The sequence below is a fragment of the Alexandromys fortis genome, unplaced genomic scaffold, assembly GCF_014885135.2.
Source record: "Alexandromys fortis isolate MF-2015 unplaced genomic scaffold, M_Fortis_MF-2015_v1.1 scaffold_213, whole genome shotgun sequence".
NCBI lineage: Eukaryota > Metazoa > Chordata > Mammalia > Rodentia > Cricetidae > Alexandromys > Alexandromys fortis.
The window spans coordinates 1,579,439-1,591,944 of record NW_026068093.1 but is presented as its reverse complement, the minus strand read 5'-3'; the positions used below and the strand labels follow the sequence as shown (position 1 = coordinate 1,591,944).

At 53.4% G+C, this 12,506-nt stretch overlaps 2 protein-coding genes across 2 annotated transcripts; one reads left to right on the top strand and one right to left on the bottom strand.

Annotated features, from left to right (window-relative positions):
* The first annotated feature begins 153 nt into the window (after positions 1 to 153).
* Positions 154 to 4,094, top strand: LOC126489091 (alkaline phosphatase, germ cell type-like). Its single transcript, XM_050123140.1, has 10 exons — positions 154 to 606; positions 686 to 802; positions 909 to 1,024; positions 1,169 to 1,343; positions 1,419 to 1,591; positions 1,809 to 1,943; positions 2,038 to 2,110; positions 2,567 to 2,701; positions 2,791 to 3,102; positions 3,191 to 4,094. The coding sequence occupies exons 1-10, from the start codon at positions 543 to 545 to the stop codon at positions 3,481 to 3,483; spliced, it is 1,593 nt and encodes a 530-aa protein (XP_049979097.1). The 5' UTR covers positions 154 to 542; the 3' UTR covers positions 3,484 to 4,094.
* A 2,707-nt stretch (positions 4,095 to 6,801) lies between these two features.
* On the bottom strand, positions 6,802 to 9,450 carry LOC126489101 (alkaline phosphatase, germ cell type-like). Its single transcript, XM_050123166.1, has 5 exons — positions 9,381 to 9,450; positions 9,181 to 9,297; positions 8,953 to 9,068; positions 8,658 to 8,832; positions 6,802 to 8,436 (listed from the first exon to the last, which is right to left on the bottom strand). Exons 1-5 carry the CDS (start codon positions 9,448 to 9,450, stop codon positions 7,331 to 7,333), a joined length of 1,584 nt encoding a protein of 527 aa, XP_049979123.1. The 3' UTR covers positions 6,802 to 7,330.
* Between the last annotated feature and the right edge of the window lie 3,056 nt (positions 9,451 to 12,506).

Genomic DNA, 12,506 nt, shown 5'->3' with positions numbered 1-12,506 from the left:
AATAGCGGGTACAGTCTACTTTTAAAGGGGCCACAGAAGCAAGGGGGATTGTTCTTTGGCTATTCTGATTGGCTTATTTGAAAGGGCTATTACCAATAATTGACTGGAGAGGTTGCCAGATCAGATGAGGTAAGAGGTCATTTTGACCCCGTTTCCCAGGGGACCGAACCAAAGCATACGTATATGGGTAATTGTTCAAGAACTGAGTACGTGCGAGTGTAGCTGTTAGGTCCTTGGTTCCCAGGGGAGGAGGGGAAGCACTATGGCACAGAGGCTGAGAGGATTCAGAATTGTCAAAAATGGCTTCAGGATTGTCTTAAAGTCTTACAGTATCAAACTTTACAGAGATCCGCTTGCCTCTGCCTCCCAAGTGCTGGGATTAAAGGCGTGTGCCACCTCTTCAAAGCTTGGTCTCTGAGCCTTTCAAACAGGAAGTAAGTCTTCCTCTATTTAAGGCGAGGCAGTCAGAGCCTCAGCTAGCATTCTGGTCTTCCAGGTTCTCCTTGCACGAACCTCAGAACTACCAGCATCCAGCCCCAGCCATGTGGGGAGCCTGCATGTTGCTGCTGGCCGTCGGGTCCCAGCTGTCCTTTAGTGTCATCCCAGGTATTGAGGCACTCCTGCGGGTGCCTGCTCCCTTCACACTCATGGGCCCTTCTGACCCTTCTGCTCTTTTCTTGGTCAGTGGAGGAGGAGAACCCAGCCTTCTGGAACCAAAAGGCAGCCGAGGCCCTGGATGCTGCCAAGAAGCTGCAGCCCATTCAGACGTCAGCCAAGAACCTCATCCTCTTCCTGGGGGACGGTGAGTGTCTGAGGCCTGGCCACCCTGGAGCCCCTGAACTTCAGGAACCTAAGACCGCTAGTGGGTCTAGGCGGGCCTGGGGGTTAAGATTTGAGTTCTCCTTTAGGAATGGGGGTGTCCACAGTGACAGCCACTCGGATCCTAAAGGGACAGCTGGAAAACCATCTGGGACCCGAGACACCCCTAGCCATGGACCGCTTCCCATACACAGCTCTGTCCAAGGTGAGCTTGGAAGCACCCGGGTCCCCACAAGGGATGGCAAGAGCTGGTACAGGAGGGAGGAGGCTGGGAAGAATGCAGACCTGGAGCAGTGGGGACAAGTCCCAGAAAGTCTAGCAGAGCTGAGCTGAGAATACCTCTCCCTAGACTTACAACACAGACGTGCAGGTCCCAGACAGCGCAGGCACAGCCACTGCCTTTCTCTGCGGGGTCAAAACGAATTTCAAGGTCATTGGCCTGAGTGCCAGTGCACAGTTTGACCAGTGCAACACAACATGGGGCAATGAGGTCATCTCCGTGATGCATCGTGCTAAGAAAGCAGGTGGGTTGATACAAGGCTTGAGGACGGACATGGGCGGGCTGGGGTCCTGGGTGGCTCACCTGACCTCTTCTGCAGGAAAGTCTGTGGGAGTGGTGACCACCACATCGGTGCAGCATGCCTCTCCAGCCGGCACCTACGCACACACGGTGAACCGAGGTTGGTACTCGGATGCAGAAATGTCTGCTTCGGCACTGCAGGAGGGCTGCAAGGACATCTCTGTACAGCTCATCTCCAACATGGACATTGATGTGAGTTCCAGGAGTGGGGGCGGGGCTGGAGCAAGGTTGTCACTCACTGAAGACTATACAGTCCACACTCTGAGTTCTGATAGGGTAGTTGAGGGGTTGGTCGAGAATGGGTAGAGAAGGCGCAGCCAAGAGAGTCTCTTCTTTCAGACCTGTTGGGACCAGGTGCTATCAATAAGAAATAGAAGATCACTTAGGTCCCAAGTTCTCCTGATTATAGGTGATCCTTGGTGGTGGCCGCAAATTCATGTTTCCCAAGGGAACACCAGACCAGGAATATCCAACTAACACTGGCCAGGCTGGAACCAGGCTGGATGGACGGAACCTTGTTCAAGAGTGGCTGGCAAAGCACCAGGTATTGGGGCCTCTAGGGCAAAGGGCATAGCAGGAACTAGTGAGGGCTGTGTATTTGAAGGTATGTACTTAGGAGACTGGCTGTGTCCTTGCAGGGGGCCCGGTATGTTTGGAACCACACGGAGCTCATTCAGGCATCCCTCGACCCATCTGTGACACACCTCATGGGTAATAACTCCTGTTTCTTGCTATGGAACCCTTCCATTAGGGAATTGTGTGTGTGTGTGTGTGTGTGTGTGTGTGTGTGTGTGTGTGCATGAGCACACATACATCCCCATCACCTGGGCAGTTGTGTGGAGGGGGGGTGTTAATAATGTCCCTACTACTTACTCTGGTATTCACCATGGGTTTTCTTCCTTCTCTTCTTTCCTTCCTTCCTTCCTACCTTTATTTTGTTTTTCTTTTTCTTTTTTTCTTTTTGATGTCAGGAGTGATTTTCGAACCCATGCCTCCATGGGAGACTGCAAGCTCAATGCAGTGTTTTTGTTTTTTGAGACAGGGTTTCTATGTGTAACAGCACTAGCTGTCCTGGAACACACAGAGATCTGCCTGCCTCTGCCTCCCGAGTGCTGGGATTAAAGGTGTGCACCACCACCCAGCTCAACCATGGATTTTCTTCTTCAGGTCTCTTTGAGCCTGAACACATGAAATATGGCATCTACCAAGACCCTACCCAGGACCCCTCCCTGGTGGAGATGACAGAGGTGGCCGTGCGCATGCTGAGCAGGAACCCCCGAGGCTTCTACCTCTTTGTGGAAGGTGAGTGGCTGGGCCTGGCAGAAAGGAGGAGGGAGGAGACAGGAGTCTAGGGCAGACTCAAGCATCTCCCCGCCACGGGTTTCCTGCAGGGGGCCGCATCGATCATGGCCACCATGAAGGCAGAGCCTACCGTGCACTGACGGAGGCTGTCGTGTTCGACTCGGCCATTGAGAAGGCGGACCAGCTCACCAGCGAGCAGGACACGATGATCCTCGTTACCGCTGACCACTCCCACGTCTTCTCTTTTGGTGGCTACGTACCTCGAGGGAACGCTATCTTTGGGCTGGGGGCCTCCTTCAATGCTCTGGATGGCAAAGCCTTTACCTCCATCCTGTATGGCAATGGTCCTGGCTATATACTTCTTAATGGTGTCCGGGCTGATGTCACTGAGGAAGAGAGCAGTAAGTTCAGTGGGGTTGTCAACATGGAGCCGGGGCTAAGAGCTTCATAGAGGTGGAAGCCACTGCTCAGGACATCCCTTCTTTGCAGGCAACCCCACGTACCAGCAGCAGGCGGCTGTGCCCTTGTATGGCGAGACCCATAGCGGTGAAGACGTGGCGATATTCGCGCGTGGTCCGCAGGCACACCTGGTGCACGGAGTTCAGGAGCAGAATTACATTGCGCACGTCATGGCCTTTGCAGGCTGCCTGGAGCCCTACACCGACTGCGGCCTGGCGCCCCCTGCTGGCCGGAACGGTGCTGCTAGTCGGGGCCAGACCTCTACCCTGATGCTCCTGTTGGCAGGGACGATGTTGACGATAGCAGTGGCAGCTGAACCCTGACTATCTAAGCTCACTGTACTCCAGTACAGTTTCCTGGGCTCCACCTGTCCCTCTGGTTTTGTTCCCTACTTCCAGGTTTCTAATATAACTCGGGTTGCCAAGCCGCAACCCCACCTAAGGCTCCATCAGACCTCAGGGAGTGTTAACCCAGCCTCAGACATGAAGCACTCCCCTGCCTTGAAGACTGAGACAAGACTAGCTCCAGTACCTATTGACCATGGTAGAAGCAGCAGGCAGCCACGGCTCAACCAGGACCTTGTGTCTGAGTCACCAGCACTGGACAGCCCCATTGCCAGACTCAGTGGGCTTCTGCACCTTGAATAATGGGTCCAGCTAAGCCTTGACACGGCCATCATTAGGCCACCTCCCTCTATCCAGGCTCCTTTAAGAGGCCTGGCACATGGAGAGCCTTGTCCCCTACCCCCCAGTATGGCAGCAGCACTTGGTGGCTTCTTCCTTGATCCACTGGGCCTGCACCTGTCATTTTCCTCTCCAGCGTTTGAGACAGGGCCATGCCTAGTCCTCCATATTGGGAATTAGAGGTGCCCCCTGCTGTGTCTGACATCATCTTCCTGGGCCCTCCAGTCTCCTGGGCACAATAAATCAACTGGTACACAATGTCGGTCTGTAGGACTTGTTTGCTTAAAGCATCTGGGAGGGTGGTCTTTGGGTGGGGACGGAGGTGGGCCACACTAACACTAGTGACTTAGTGCCAGCTCACCTTGACGATGCTGTAGGCAAGCTCGTAGCAGGGATGGATTGGTCTTGCAGCAAGCCCCAACACATGAGCGAGATGTCTTGGCACCAGTAGATGGATCAATCAATGCCATGTTGATCGATAGGAAAGAGCAACCTGAAGGCTTTGCATTCGGGAACCTGCTGCACTGGGCTCAGGTGAGGGACACCAGCGAGCACCTTTGTGTCAGCTCTGGAGCAGAGACAGCAAGGTCCCTTGGGCTCCCCAGATGCCACACTGGCTCACGTACTTGTCCTCCTGGAACTCACTGTAGTTTGCAGCCATGGAATGCAGAGTCTTTATTGTGCCAAAGGCTTGGTGTCTTGGTTGGTCATACCGGAAGAGCAGAGGTGGGCTCTGTAACCTTTTTACTGGTACCAAAGGCACCTGGGAAGAAGGGACAGAGGCAGGCAGTAGCGACAGCAATGCGTTTGAACACGGCCAGCCAGACTGCGGTCATGGCTGCATGCACTTGCACATGGTGGCCAGCTGTGCACACCTCCTGGGGGGCAAATCAACCTCTTCCAGCTCACAGAGAGCCTGGACAACAGAAGCCCCTTGCTGCATCATCTGCATGTGTGTCCTCCTTGAAGCAGCACCCTACAGGCAGGAGCAGACGGTGGGAAGGGGGATCAAGCAATTTCCCTGAATAATTACAGTGGGTAGAGACACTGTAGGATCCTAAGTTCCCAGCCCTCAGCTGGGCAGGGAGCTAGAGTGGCCAGGAATTACAAAGGCCCTAGCTCCCAGTACAGTGCCCTGTGGTGTCACCACCTGTGGGGACAGTGAAGGATGACGAAAGAAGGGCTGAAGGGTGGAAGGAAGCTCTCCCCTCCTTATGCTGGATGAACTGGAGTGGATGGGACTCCTGCCACTTCTTGGTTAGATGGATTATAACTGTGTTCCTGAAGCTGTGGCAATGAATGTCTGGAAAGTTTTCTAGAATCTGAAAGTTGATCTCTGCCCTAGATTCTTGTCTACCCCCCCTCCCCACCACAAAAAAAAAAAAAAAAACCTAACAAGGACAATCACTCTGTCAAGGAGGTGTCTGGGCTGGGGATGGATGAGGTTGCAGGGAAGGATGGACCCCAGGGGTACACTTTTACTGTATGTCCGTTGGGTGTCCCATTAACCGAGTCCCTCCGTCTATGCCCCTGGGAGCCTGTCCCAGTGTAGGGCTTGGCACCTACAGGGTGTTCACGGGCCATCTGCTCAGCCTGCTGAGGACCAGCACTAAGGAGCAGAAGGCTCAGGAGCTAGATCCTGTGGCTGGAGGCCCCGCTGACTACTGGCTAATGTGAGCAGCTGGGGCTAGGGGATTGCTGGAGGGTGCTAGAGCAGGGTGGGGCCAGGCTGCTTTCCACTCCAGGATCGCCTTGTCGTGGAGAACAGACCCTCTGTACATCAGTGATACCGGGGCAGCTAAGGATGCTCAGCACCCTGCAGGGTCTCCTTGGCCTGGGGGGCAGAAGAGGATATGGGAGGTGTCTTCTCCAGGGCTAGAGCATCTGGGCTCTGCTGTGTTCTTGCTGCTTCTCTGATCGCCCCCCCCCCACCATGTGACCAAGCGGCCGCTGGACCAGTTCTTCCAGGAGGACTTCTCTGAGGAGGAGGAGGTGCTGCTAGCTGCGGAGCACCTGCAGATATCCCAGCTCAACCTCCTCACTCCATAGTTAAGGTTGCAGGTCACCCACTCCTGCTGTCCTGGCTCCTTGCCTCAGGGCCCTGCCATCAACATCCTAGAATTCTTCATTTGGTGATCTTCGAATTCTATCTCTGCAGGATGCAGGCTCCAGAGGATAAATCCAGATCCTTGGGTTACGCGTTGGTGCTCACGGCTGCCCCATGGGAGCCTGGGGTGCTCCTGAACTGCCCTTGTCTCCTAGAATGGTGAGGTGGAGAGTCTAGACATTTTCCAGGGCAGGTGTGACCACAACTATCTTCCCTGACCACTTTGGAGTGAGCCTACTAGTCTTTGCTGATCTGCCATCTGAGTCCAGTCTAGGCCAACTCCCTGTGAGTCTGGAGTGGCCTGCTTACAGTGAGGTGGAAAACTGTACTGGCCACGATCCATGAGTCCTTCCTAGTTAGAACAAGGAACATGGTCTTCTGTGTGTGTGGGGCTTTGGATACTTCAGGATAAGCTTTGCCTACTTTGGCCCAGGTACATTACCTGCTCTGTAGAGCCCCTGCCCTACGGCTATAGGTGACTAAGGGGTGGAGCCTTAGGCAAGGATTGAGCTGTCTGTAGCTAACCTGTTTGACCATTGCAAACCCTAAGCTCACTGCCAGGTGGAAGGGGCAAGCCACCACTCATCCCGCACGTGTCCAGGGCCTCCTGTGTTGTTCATGCCCCCATTTGTCAATGCCCCTCCAACTGTCTGCTCCTCTCCCTCATTCCATCTCGGCTTGAACACTTGGTTTTTCTAACAGGAGAGCCCTGCAGGCATCACGTTGTAAGGTAATTCATTTTATTATTGCCAAGTCTCCCAGGAGAATGAAGCCCACATTCTTTGCTTGGACATTAATGTGCAAGCCAGGGATATAGAGACATATCCGTGTAATTATAGCACCCAGGAGGCTGAGGCAGGAGGATCATGATTTCGAGGCCTAGTGGTGGCAGTTGAGAACCTTCAAAGAGGCACTGGTTATCTTGGTTACGTCAGCCTCTCCAGGGTCTGCTAGATGAGCTGTGGACACTGAAGCCAGGAAAGGCCAGCACATTCCTGCTCAGTCCTTGCCCTGTGGGGACATCAAGGGCCTACATGGTCCTTCTTCTCAGGCACAGGCTGGGTGTGTGACATCACATTTTCTGGGCGCTGAGATCAGTGACAAACACCAGGAAGAGCTGGCCCGGGGTGGGCATCCTGTTAGGCTGCGGTGCTCTGGGAGGAAGTGCTGCAGTTCTGAGGCTGGTACACTCTGAGTGAGGTCTGTGGGAGTCCATGGTGGAGTGGTTGGGTTGGCGACCTGAGTTAGAGCTGTCTGAGATTAGAGACCTGAAGCCAAGGCTCAGGGAACTCGAGGGACAGAAGTTCCAGAGGGGAATATTAGCGTGGTCACTGGAGCCAGCTGTGGGGCACTGGTGCAGAGCCCAGTCAGCTCAGGTAATCAGAGTTCAGCTGCCGCCACCAGCACTGTAGCTGCCAACAGGAACATAAGGGTGCTGGGACTCGCAGCACCGTTCCGACCAGCAGGGGGCGCCAGGCCGCAGTCGGTGTAGGGCTCCAGGCAGCCTGCAAAGGCCATGACATGCGCAATGTAATTCTGCTCCTGCACTCCGTGCACCAGGTGTGCCTGTGGACCACGTGCGAATACAGCCACATCCTCCCCGCCGTGGGTCTCCGAGGACAGGGGTACAGCCGCCTGCTGCCGGTACTTGGGGTCACGGCTCTCTTCGTCAGTGACATCTGCCCGGGCACCATTCTGTAGTTTATAGCCAGGGCCGTTGCCATACAGGATGGAGGTAAAGGCTTTGCCATCCAGAGCATTGAAGGAGGCCCCCAGCCCAAAGATAGCGTTCCCTCGAGGTACGTAGCCACCAAAAGAGAAGACGTGGGAGTGGTCAGCGGTAACGAGGATCATCGTGTCCTGCTCGCTGGTGAGCTGGTCCGCCTTCTCAATGGCCGAGTCAAACACGACAGCCTCCGTCAGTGCACGGTAGGCTCTGCCTTCATGGTGGCCATGATCGATGCGGCCCCCTTCCACAAAGAGGTAGAAGCCTCGGGGGTTCTTGCTCAGCATGCGCACGGCCACCTCTGTCATCTCCACCAGGGAGGGGTCCTGGGTAGGGTCTTGGTAGATGCCATATTTCATGTGTTCAGGCTCAAAGAGACCCATGAGGTGTGTCACTGCCGGGTCCTGGGATGCCTGAATGAGCTCCGTGTGGTTCCAAACATACCGGGCCCCCTTGTGCTCCGTCAACCACTTCTGGACCAGATTCTGTCCATCCAGTCTGCTTCCAGACTTAGCTCTGTCGTCTGGATACTCAGGGTCTGGTGTCCCCTTGGGAAACATAAACTTTCGGCCCCCACCAAGGATTACATCAATGTCCATGTTGGAGATGAGCTGTACAGAGATGTCCTTGCAGCCCTCCTGCAGTGCCGAAGCAGACATTTCTGCATCCGAGTACCAGTCACGGTTCACCGAGTGTGCGTAGGTGCCCGCTGGAGAGGCGTGCTGCACCGACGTGGTGGTCACCACTCCCACAGACTTTCCTAGGAATAACAGGAATTGGGGGACAACCTAGGGCTCCAAGCCTGCTCTAGCCCCTTCGCCTGGCTCCAACCCACTCGCTTTCTTGGCTTTGTTGTTGCACAAGTCCTCATTAGGTAGCCTGGAAATCACTACGGGACCAGGCTGGCCTTGAACTCAGATCCACCTGCCTCTGCCTCCTGAATGCTGGGATTAAAGGTGTGTACTTCCATGACCAGCTTACCTGCTTGCTTGGCACGGTACATCACTGAGATGACCTCATTGCCGAACGTGGTGTTGCACTGGTTGAATCGTGCTGCTGCGCTCACGCCAATGGTCTTGTAGTTGGCTTTGACCCCGCAGAGAAAGGCAGTGCCTGTGCCTGCACTGTCTGGGACCTGTCTGTCCACGTTGTATATCTGGGGACAGAGACATTCTCAGTGTGTCCTACTGGTAGACATTAGTCCTTGCTTCCTGGGCCATCCTCACTGTCTTGGTTGCCAGCCCTCTCCCCATCCCAGGTGTGTCCGAGTACTCACCTTGGACAGAGCCATGTATGGGAAACGGTCCATGGCTAGGGGTGTCTCGGGTCCTAGATGGCCTTCCAACTGTCCCTTTAGGATCCTGGTGGCTGTCACTGTGGGCACCCCCATCCCTGAAGGAATAGAATCTGGTCAGACCTGAACCCCAGACCTTCCTGTACCCCCCAGTGCCCTTGAGGGCTCTGAGTGCAAGGACCACAGGGTGGCCAGGCCTCAGACACTCACCGTCCCCCAGGAAGAGGATGAGGTTCTTGGCTGACGTCTGAATGGGCTTCAGCTTTTTGGCAACATCCAGGGCCTCGGCTGCCTTTTGGTTCCAGAAGGCTGGGTTCTTCTCCTCCACTGGTCAAAGGGGGAGACCAGAGGTAGGTGTCAGTCATAAAGCTGTTTGTGAGTGGGGGCAAGCAGTTAGGGAGCATGCTTACCTGGAATGGCACTAAGGGAGAGCTGTAGCCTGAGGCCCAGCAGCAGCAGCAGCACCCAGGCTCCATGCATGGCTGAGGCTGATGGAGGGAGGGCCGTAGATGGGGAGCTAGGACTTAAATGACTCTTACTTGAGAAGCTCAGTGCCCCTCCCCAATCCTCAGGCTCCACCCTGATCCACCCCTTCTGCCCTGCTGCCTGGAGAGAAGCGGCCGGGTGTGGCATGGCTAGGATAGTCCGGCCAGGAGTCCTGGCAGACGCGTGGTCACTCTCCTCAAGGGCGAGAGGCTGGGAACTGAATGAGGATCCTGTGTCCTGTGCTGTGAGGGCCACTCAGCTTTCTTCTCTTGTTCCCGAGAGCCAGCTGGACTGGGATATGCTCTGGGGTGGGGCTGGAAACACGCAGCCTGGGTGTGGGGTCTGAATTTGGCCTTCAGACACCATGAGCCTCATTGATGTAGAAACAAGGTTCACAGAGTGGCCTCAGTGTCATGGTCAGTCTGCTCAACTGATTTTGAAAGAGTAAGTTGGGTACCAAGGTGTGTAGTCTCAGAATGATTATTGCCTAATTGCCTAGGAAACGTGAGGCTATGCCCCCACTGAGTGGTGGCCTTTGTGTCTGATGTTATTATGGCAGGCAGGGAGAGCCTTGTCCTTGTGTTCGAGTATACATACATAAGGGTGATGCCCAGAGCATGCCAGCTGCAGTGGATGCAGTGCCCTGAGCCAAGCCCAGACCTTCCTGAGGAGCAGGCAGGGTTTATCTCTGGTGTTGACCCCTATACTCTTGGGCAGGCAGAGGGATTCCATGCTTGAGCACATCCTAGGATAAGGAACTGGGAACTGCTGGGTGGTAGTGCACACCTTTAATCCCAGCTCTTGGAAGGCAGAAATAGATCTGAGTTTGAGGCCAGCCTGGTCTACAGAGTGAGTTCAAGGACAAGTGGGGCTGTATAGAGAAGCCCTGTCTTGAAAGAACAAAACAGAAAGGAAGGAAGAAAGGGAAAGAGAGAGAAAGACAAAGACAAACAGACAAACAGACAGACACACAGAGAGAAAGAGAGAGAGAGAGAGAGAGAGAGAGAGAGAGAGAGAGAGAGAGAGAGAGAGAGAGAGACTGGGAGCTTCCTGTAGGCTCAGTATTTCTCAAAGTATTTCTATGATGGAGTGATCCCATCTCAGAGTACAGTTTGAGCCCAGATCCTGTGTGTGTGAGGTTCAGCCTTATTCATAGTAGCCGAGAGGTGTTGGGACCAGTCATGTGCATGGATGGATGAGTGGATCAGAGAATGTGGTCCATAGGCACAATAGAATGTTATTCAACCTCAGAAATAGAGGCAGCCAAGCACAGTGAGACACCCCTTCAATCCCAGCACTCTGTAGGCCAAGGCAGGAGGATGGAGGGTTCAAGGTCATCCTGTGCCCCATAGTGAGACCCTGTCTAGTTACTGTCTAGCCTGCTACCATTATTCAGTATACTCAAATCTTTTTTTTTTTTTCTTCCTTCAAGATGGGGTTTTTCTGTGTCCTGAAACCAGATCTGTAGACCAGGCTGATCTTGAACTCACAGAGATCTGCCTGCCTCTATTGGGATCAAAGTTGTGTACCACCACCGCCTGGTCCTGTTTTTTGTCTGTTTGTTTTTCTTAATAAAAAAAGAAAAAAAAAGGATTGTATGAAGTTAGGCGTGGTGGACACCTGTTATCCTAGCACCTGGGAAGTAGAAACAAGAGGATAAAGTTAAGATTATTCTTGACTACAAGAGCTTGAGGCTAGCCTGGATTACGTGAGACTTTGTCTCAAAAACAAGACCAGGTGTGGCTGGGCACGCCTTTAATTCTAGCACTCTAGAGGCAGAGGCAGGCAGATCTCTTTGAGTGTGAGGCCAGCCTGGGCTACTTAGTGCATTCCAGGCCAGTCAGGCTACATTCACTCAAAAGAGATGGAAGGAAAGGGAAAACAAGCAAACAGACACCCCAAAACAACATGGTACTTTTTATTTGACTTTACTTTTGGTTGTCCTCAGCACTGAACTTAGGGCCTTGAACATTCCGGACAAGAGTTCTACCAGAGCTGTAACCCCATTTCCCAAAGGGTGCTACTGCTATACTATTTATTAGTACTAGTATTAATTGATTGTTTTTTTTTTTTTGATATAGGCTCTCTTGTAATGCAGGTTGACCTTTAATCCCTGATTCTTTGGCCTCCACCTCCTAAGAGATTTCCTGAGATCACAGCCACGACCTCCTCCTTGCCCGGTTTAGAGGGTAAATTTTATGTTACATCATTTTTTAAAAAAACCACATATTTTTTTCAAAAGAAAAAATGGCCTTCATTTAAGCTCTGCCTGTAGCAGCCCCCCACCCTGCACCCCCTCGACCGCCGACAGCTTCCACACATGGCACCTTTCTTCGTGAATCACAGGTCTGACCTGGAACCCCAGGAGCTTCATTTGCTCCCCAGAATCTGCCTGTCTCTCCTCGGGCTCCACCATACCCACATGCATCATGGGAACTGAAGTCCTCTGAAGAAGCTGTGTCCATATTGAAGATCCTGCCAAGGTCAAGCATAGAGCTGCTGTACTCATGCCCATGGGGCCACCTACTCAGGAGACTGGTGAAAAAGTCGCTGATTAAGTATGGTCCAAGCAAGACAGTGACACTCCATCTCAAAACAGGGTACTGGGGCTGGTCTGTAACTCAGGTGTAGAGTGCCTGCCTGTCTTGCCTTCACCAAGGTCTGGGGTCAGTCTTCAGTATTGTATAAACTGGGTGTGGTGTCTCCCATCCCAGGACTGGGGAAGTAGGGGCAGGAGAATACGGAGTTCACAGTCATCCTCAGCTACACAGCCAGTGTAAGGGCAGCCTGAAAGACCCTAGACAACCTGATCTTGGCTGTGTGGAACATGGTGACTGTGCATAGAAGAAATTATTGTAAGCTGAAAGCCAAGGAACATCTCGGTCTATCCTAGGGCCTTGGATCTATCTTGACTTTGTATAAAACAACATTCCTGTTGAGTTGGTAAATCTCTCAGGTTACACATAGCTGATCTCTGGCATTCACAGCCTTGAAGTTAAGAATACTGATGCCAGGCAGGGTGCCTCACACCTTTAATCTCAGCATTCAGG

Coding starts and splice junctions, on each gene's coding strand:
- LOC126489091 (XM_050123140.1), top strand. CDS start 543: ATGTGGGGAGCCTGCATGTTGCTGCTGGCCGTCGGGTCCCAGCTGTCC. Junction 607..685: donor GTCCTTTAGTGTCATCCCAG/GTATTGAGGCAC, acceptor TTTCTTGGTCAG/TGGAGGAGGAGAACCCAGCC. Junction 1,944..2,037: donor AGTGGCTGGCAAAGCACCAG/GTATTGGGGCCT, acceptor GTGTCCTTGCAG/GGGGCCCGGTATGTTTGGAA.
- LOC126489101 (XM_050123166.1), bottom strand. CDS start 9,450: ATGCATGGAGCCTGGGTGCTGCTGCTGCTGCTGGGCCTCAGGCTACAG. Junction 9,298..9,380: donor CTCCCTTAGTGCCATTCCAG/GTAAGCATGCTC, acceptor CCCTTTGACCAG/TGGAGGAGAAGAACCCAGCC. Junction 9,069..9,180: donor CATCCTCTTCCTGGGGGACG/GTGAGTGTCTGA, acceptor CTATTCCTTCAG/GGATGGGGGTGCCCACAGTG.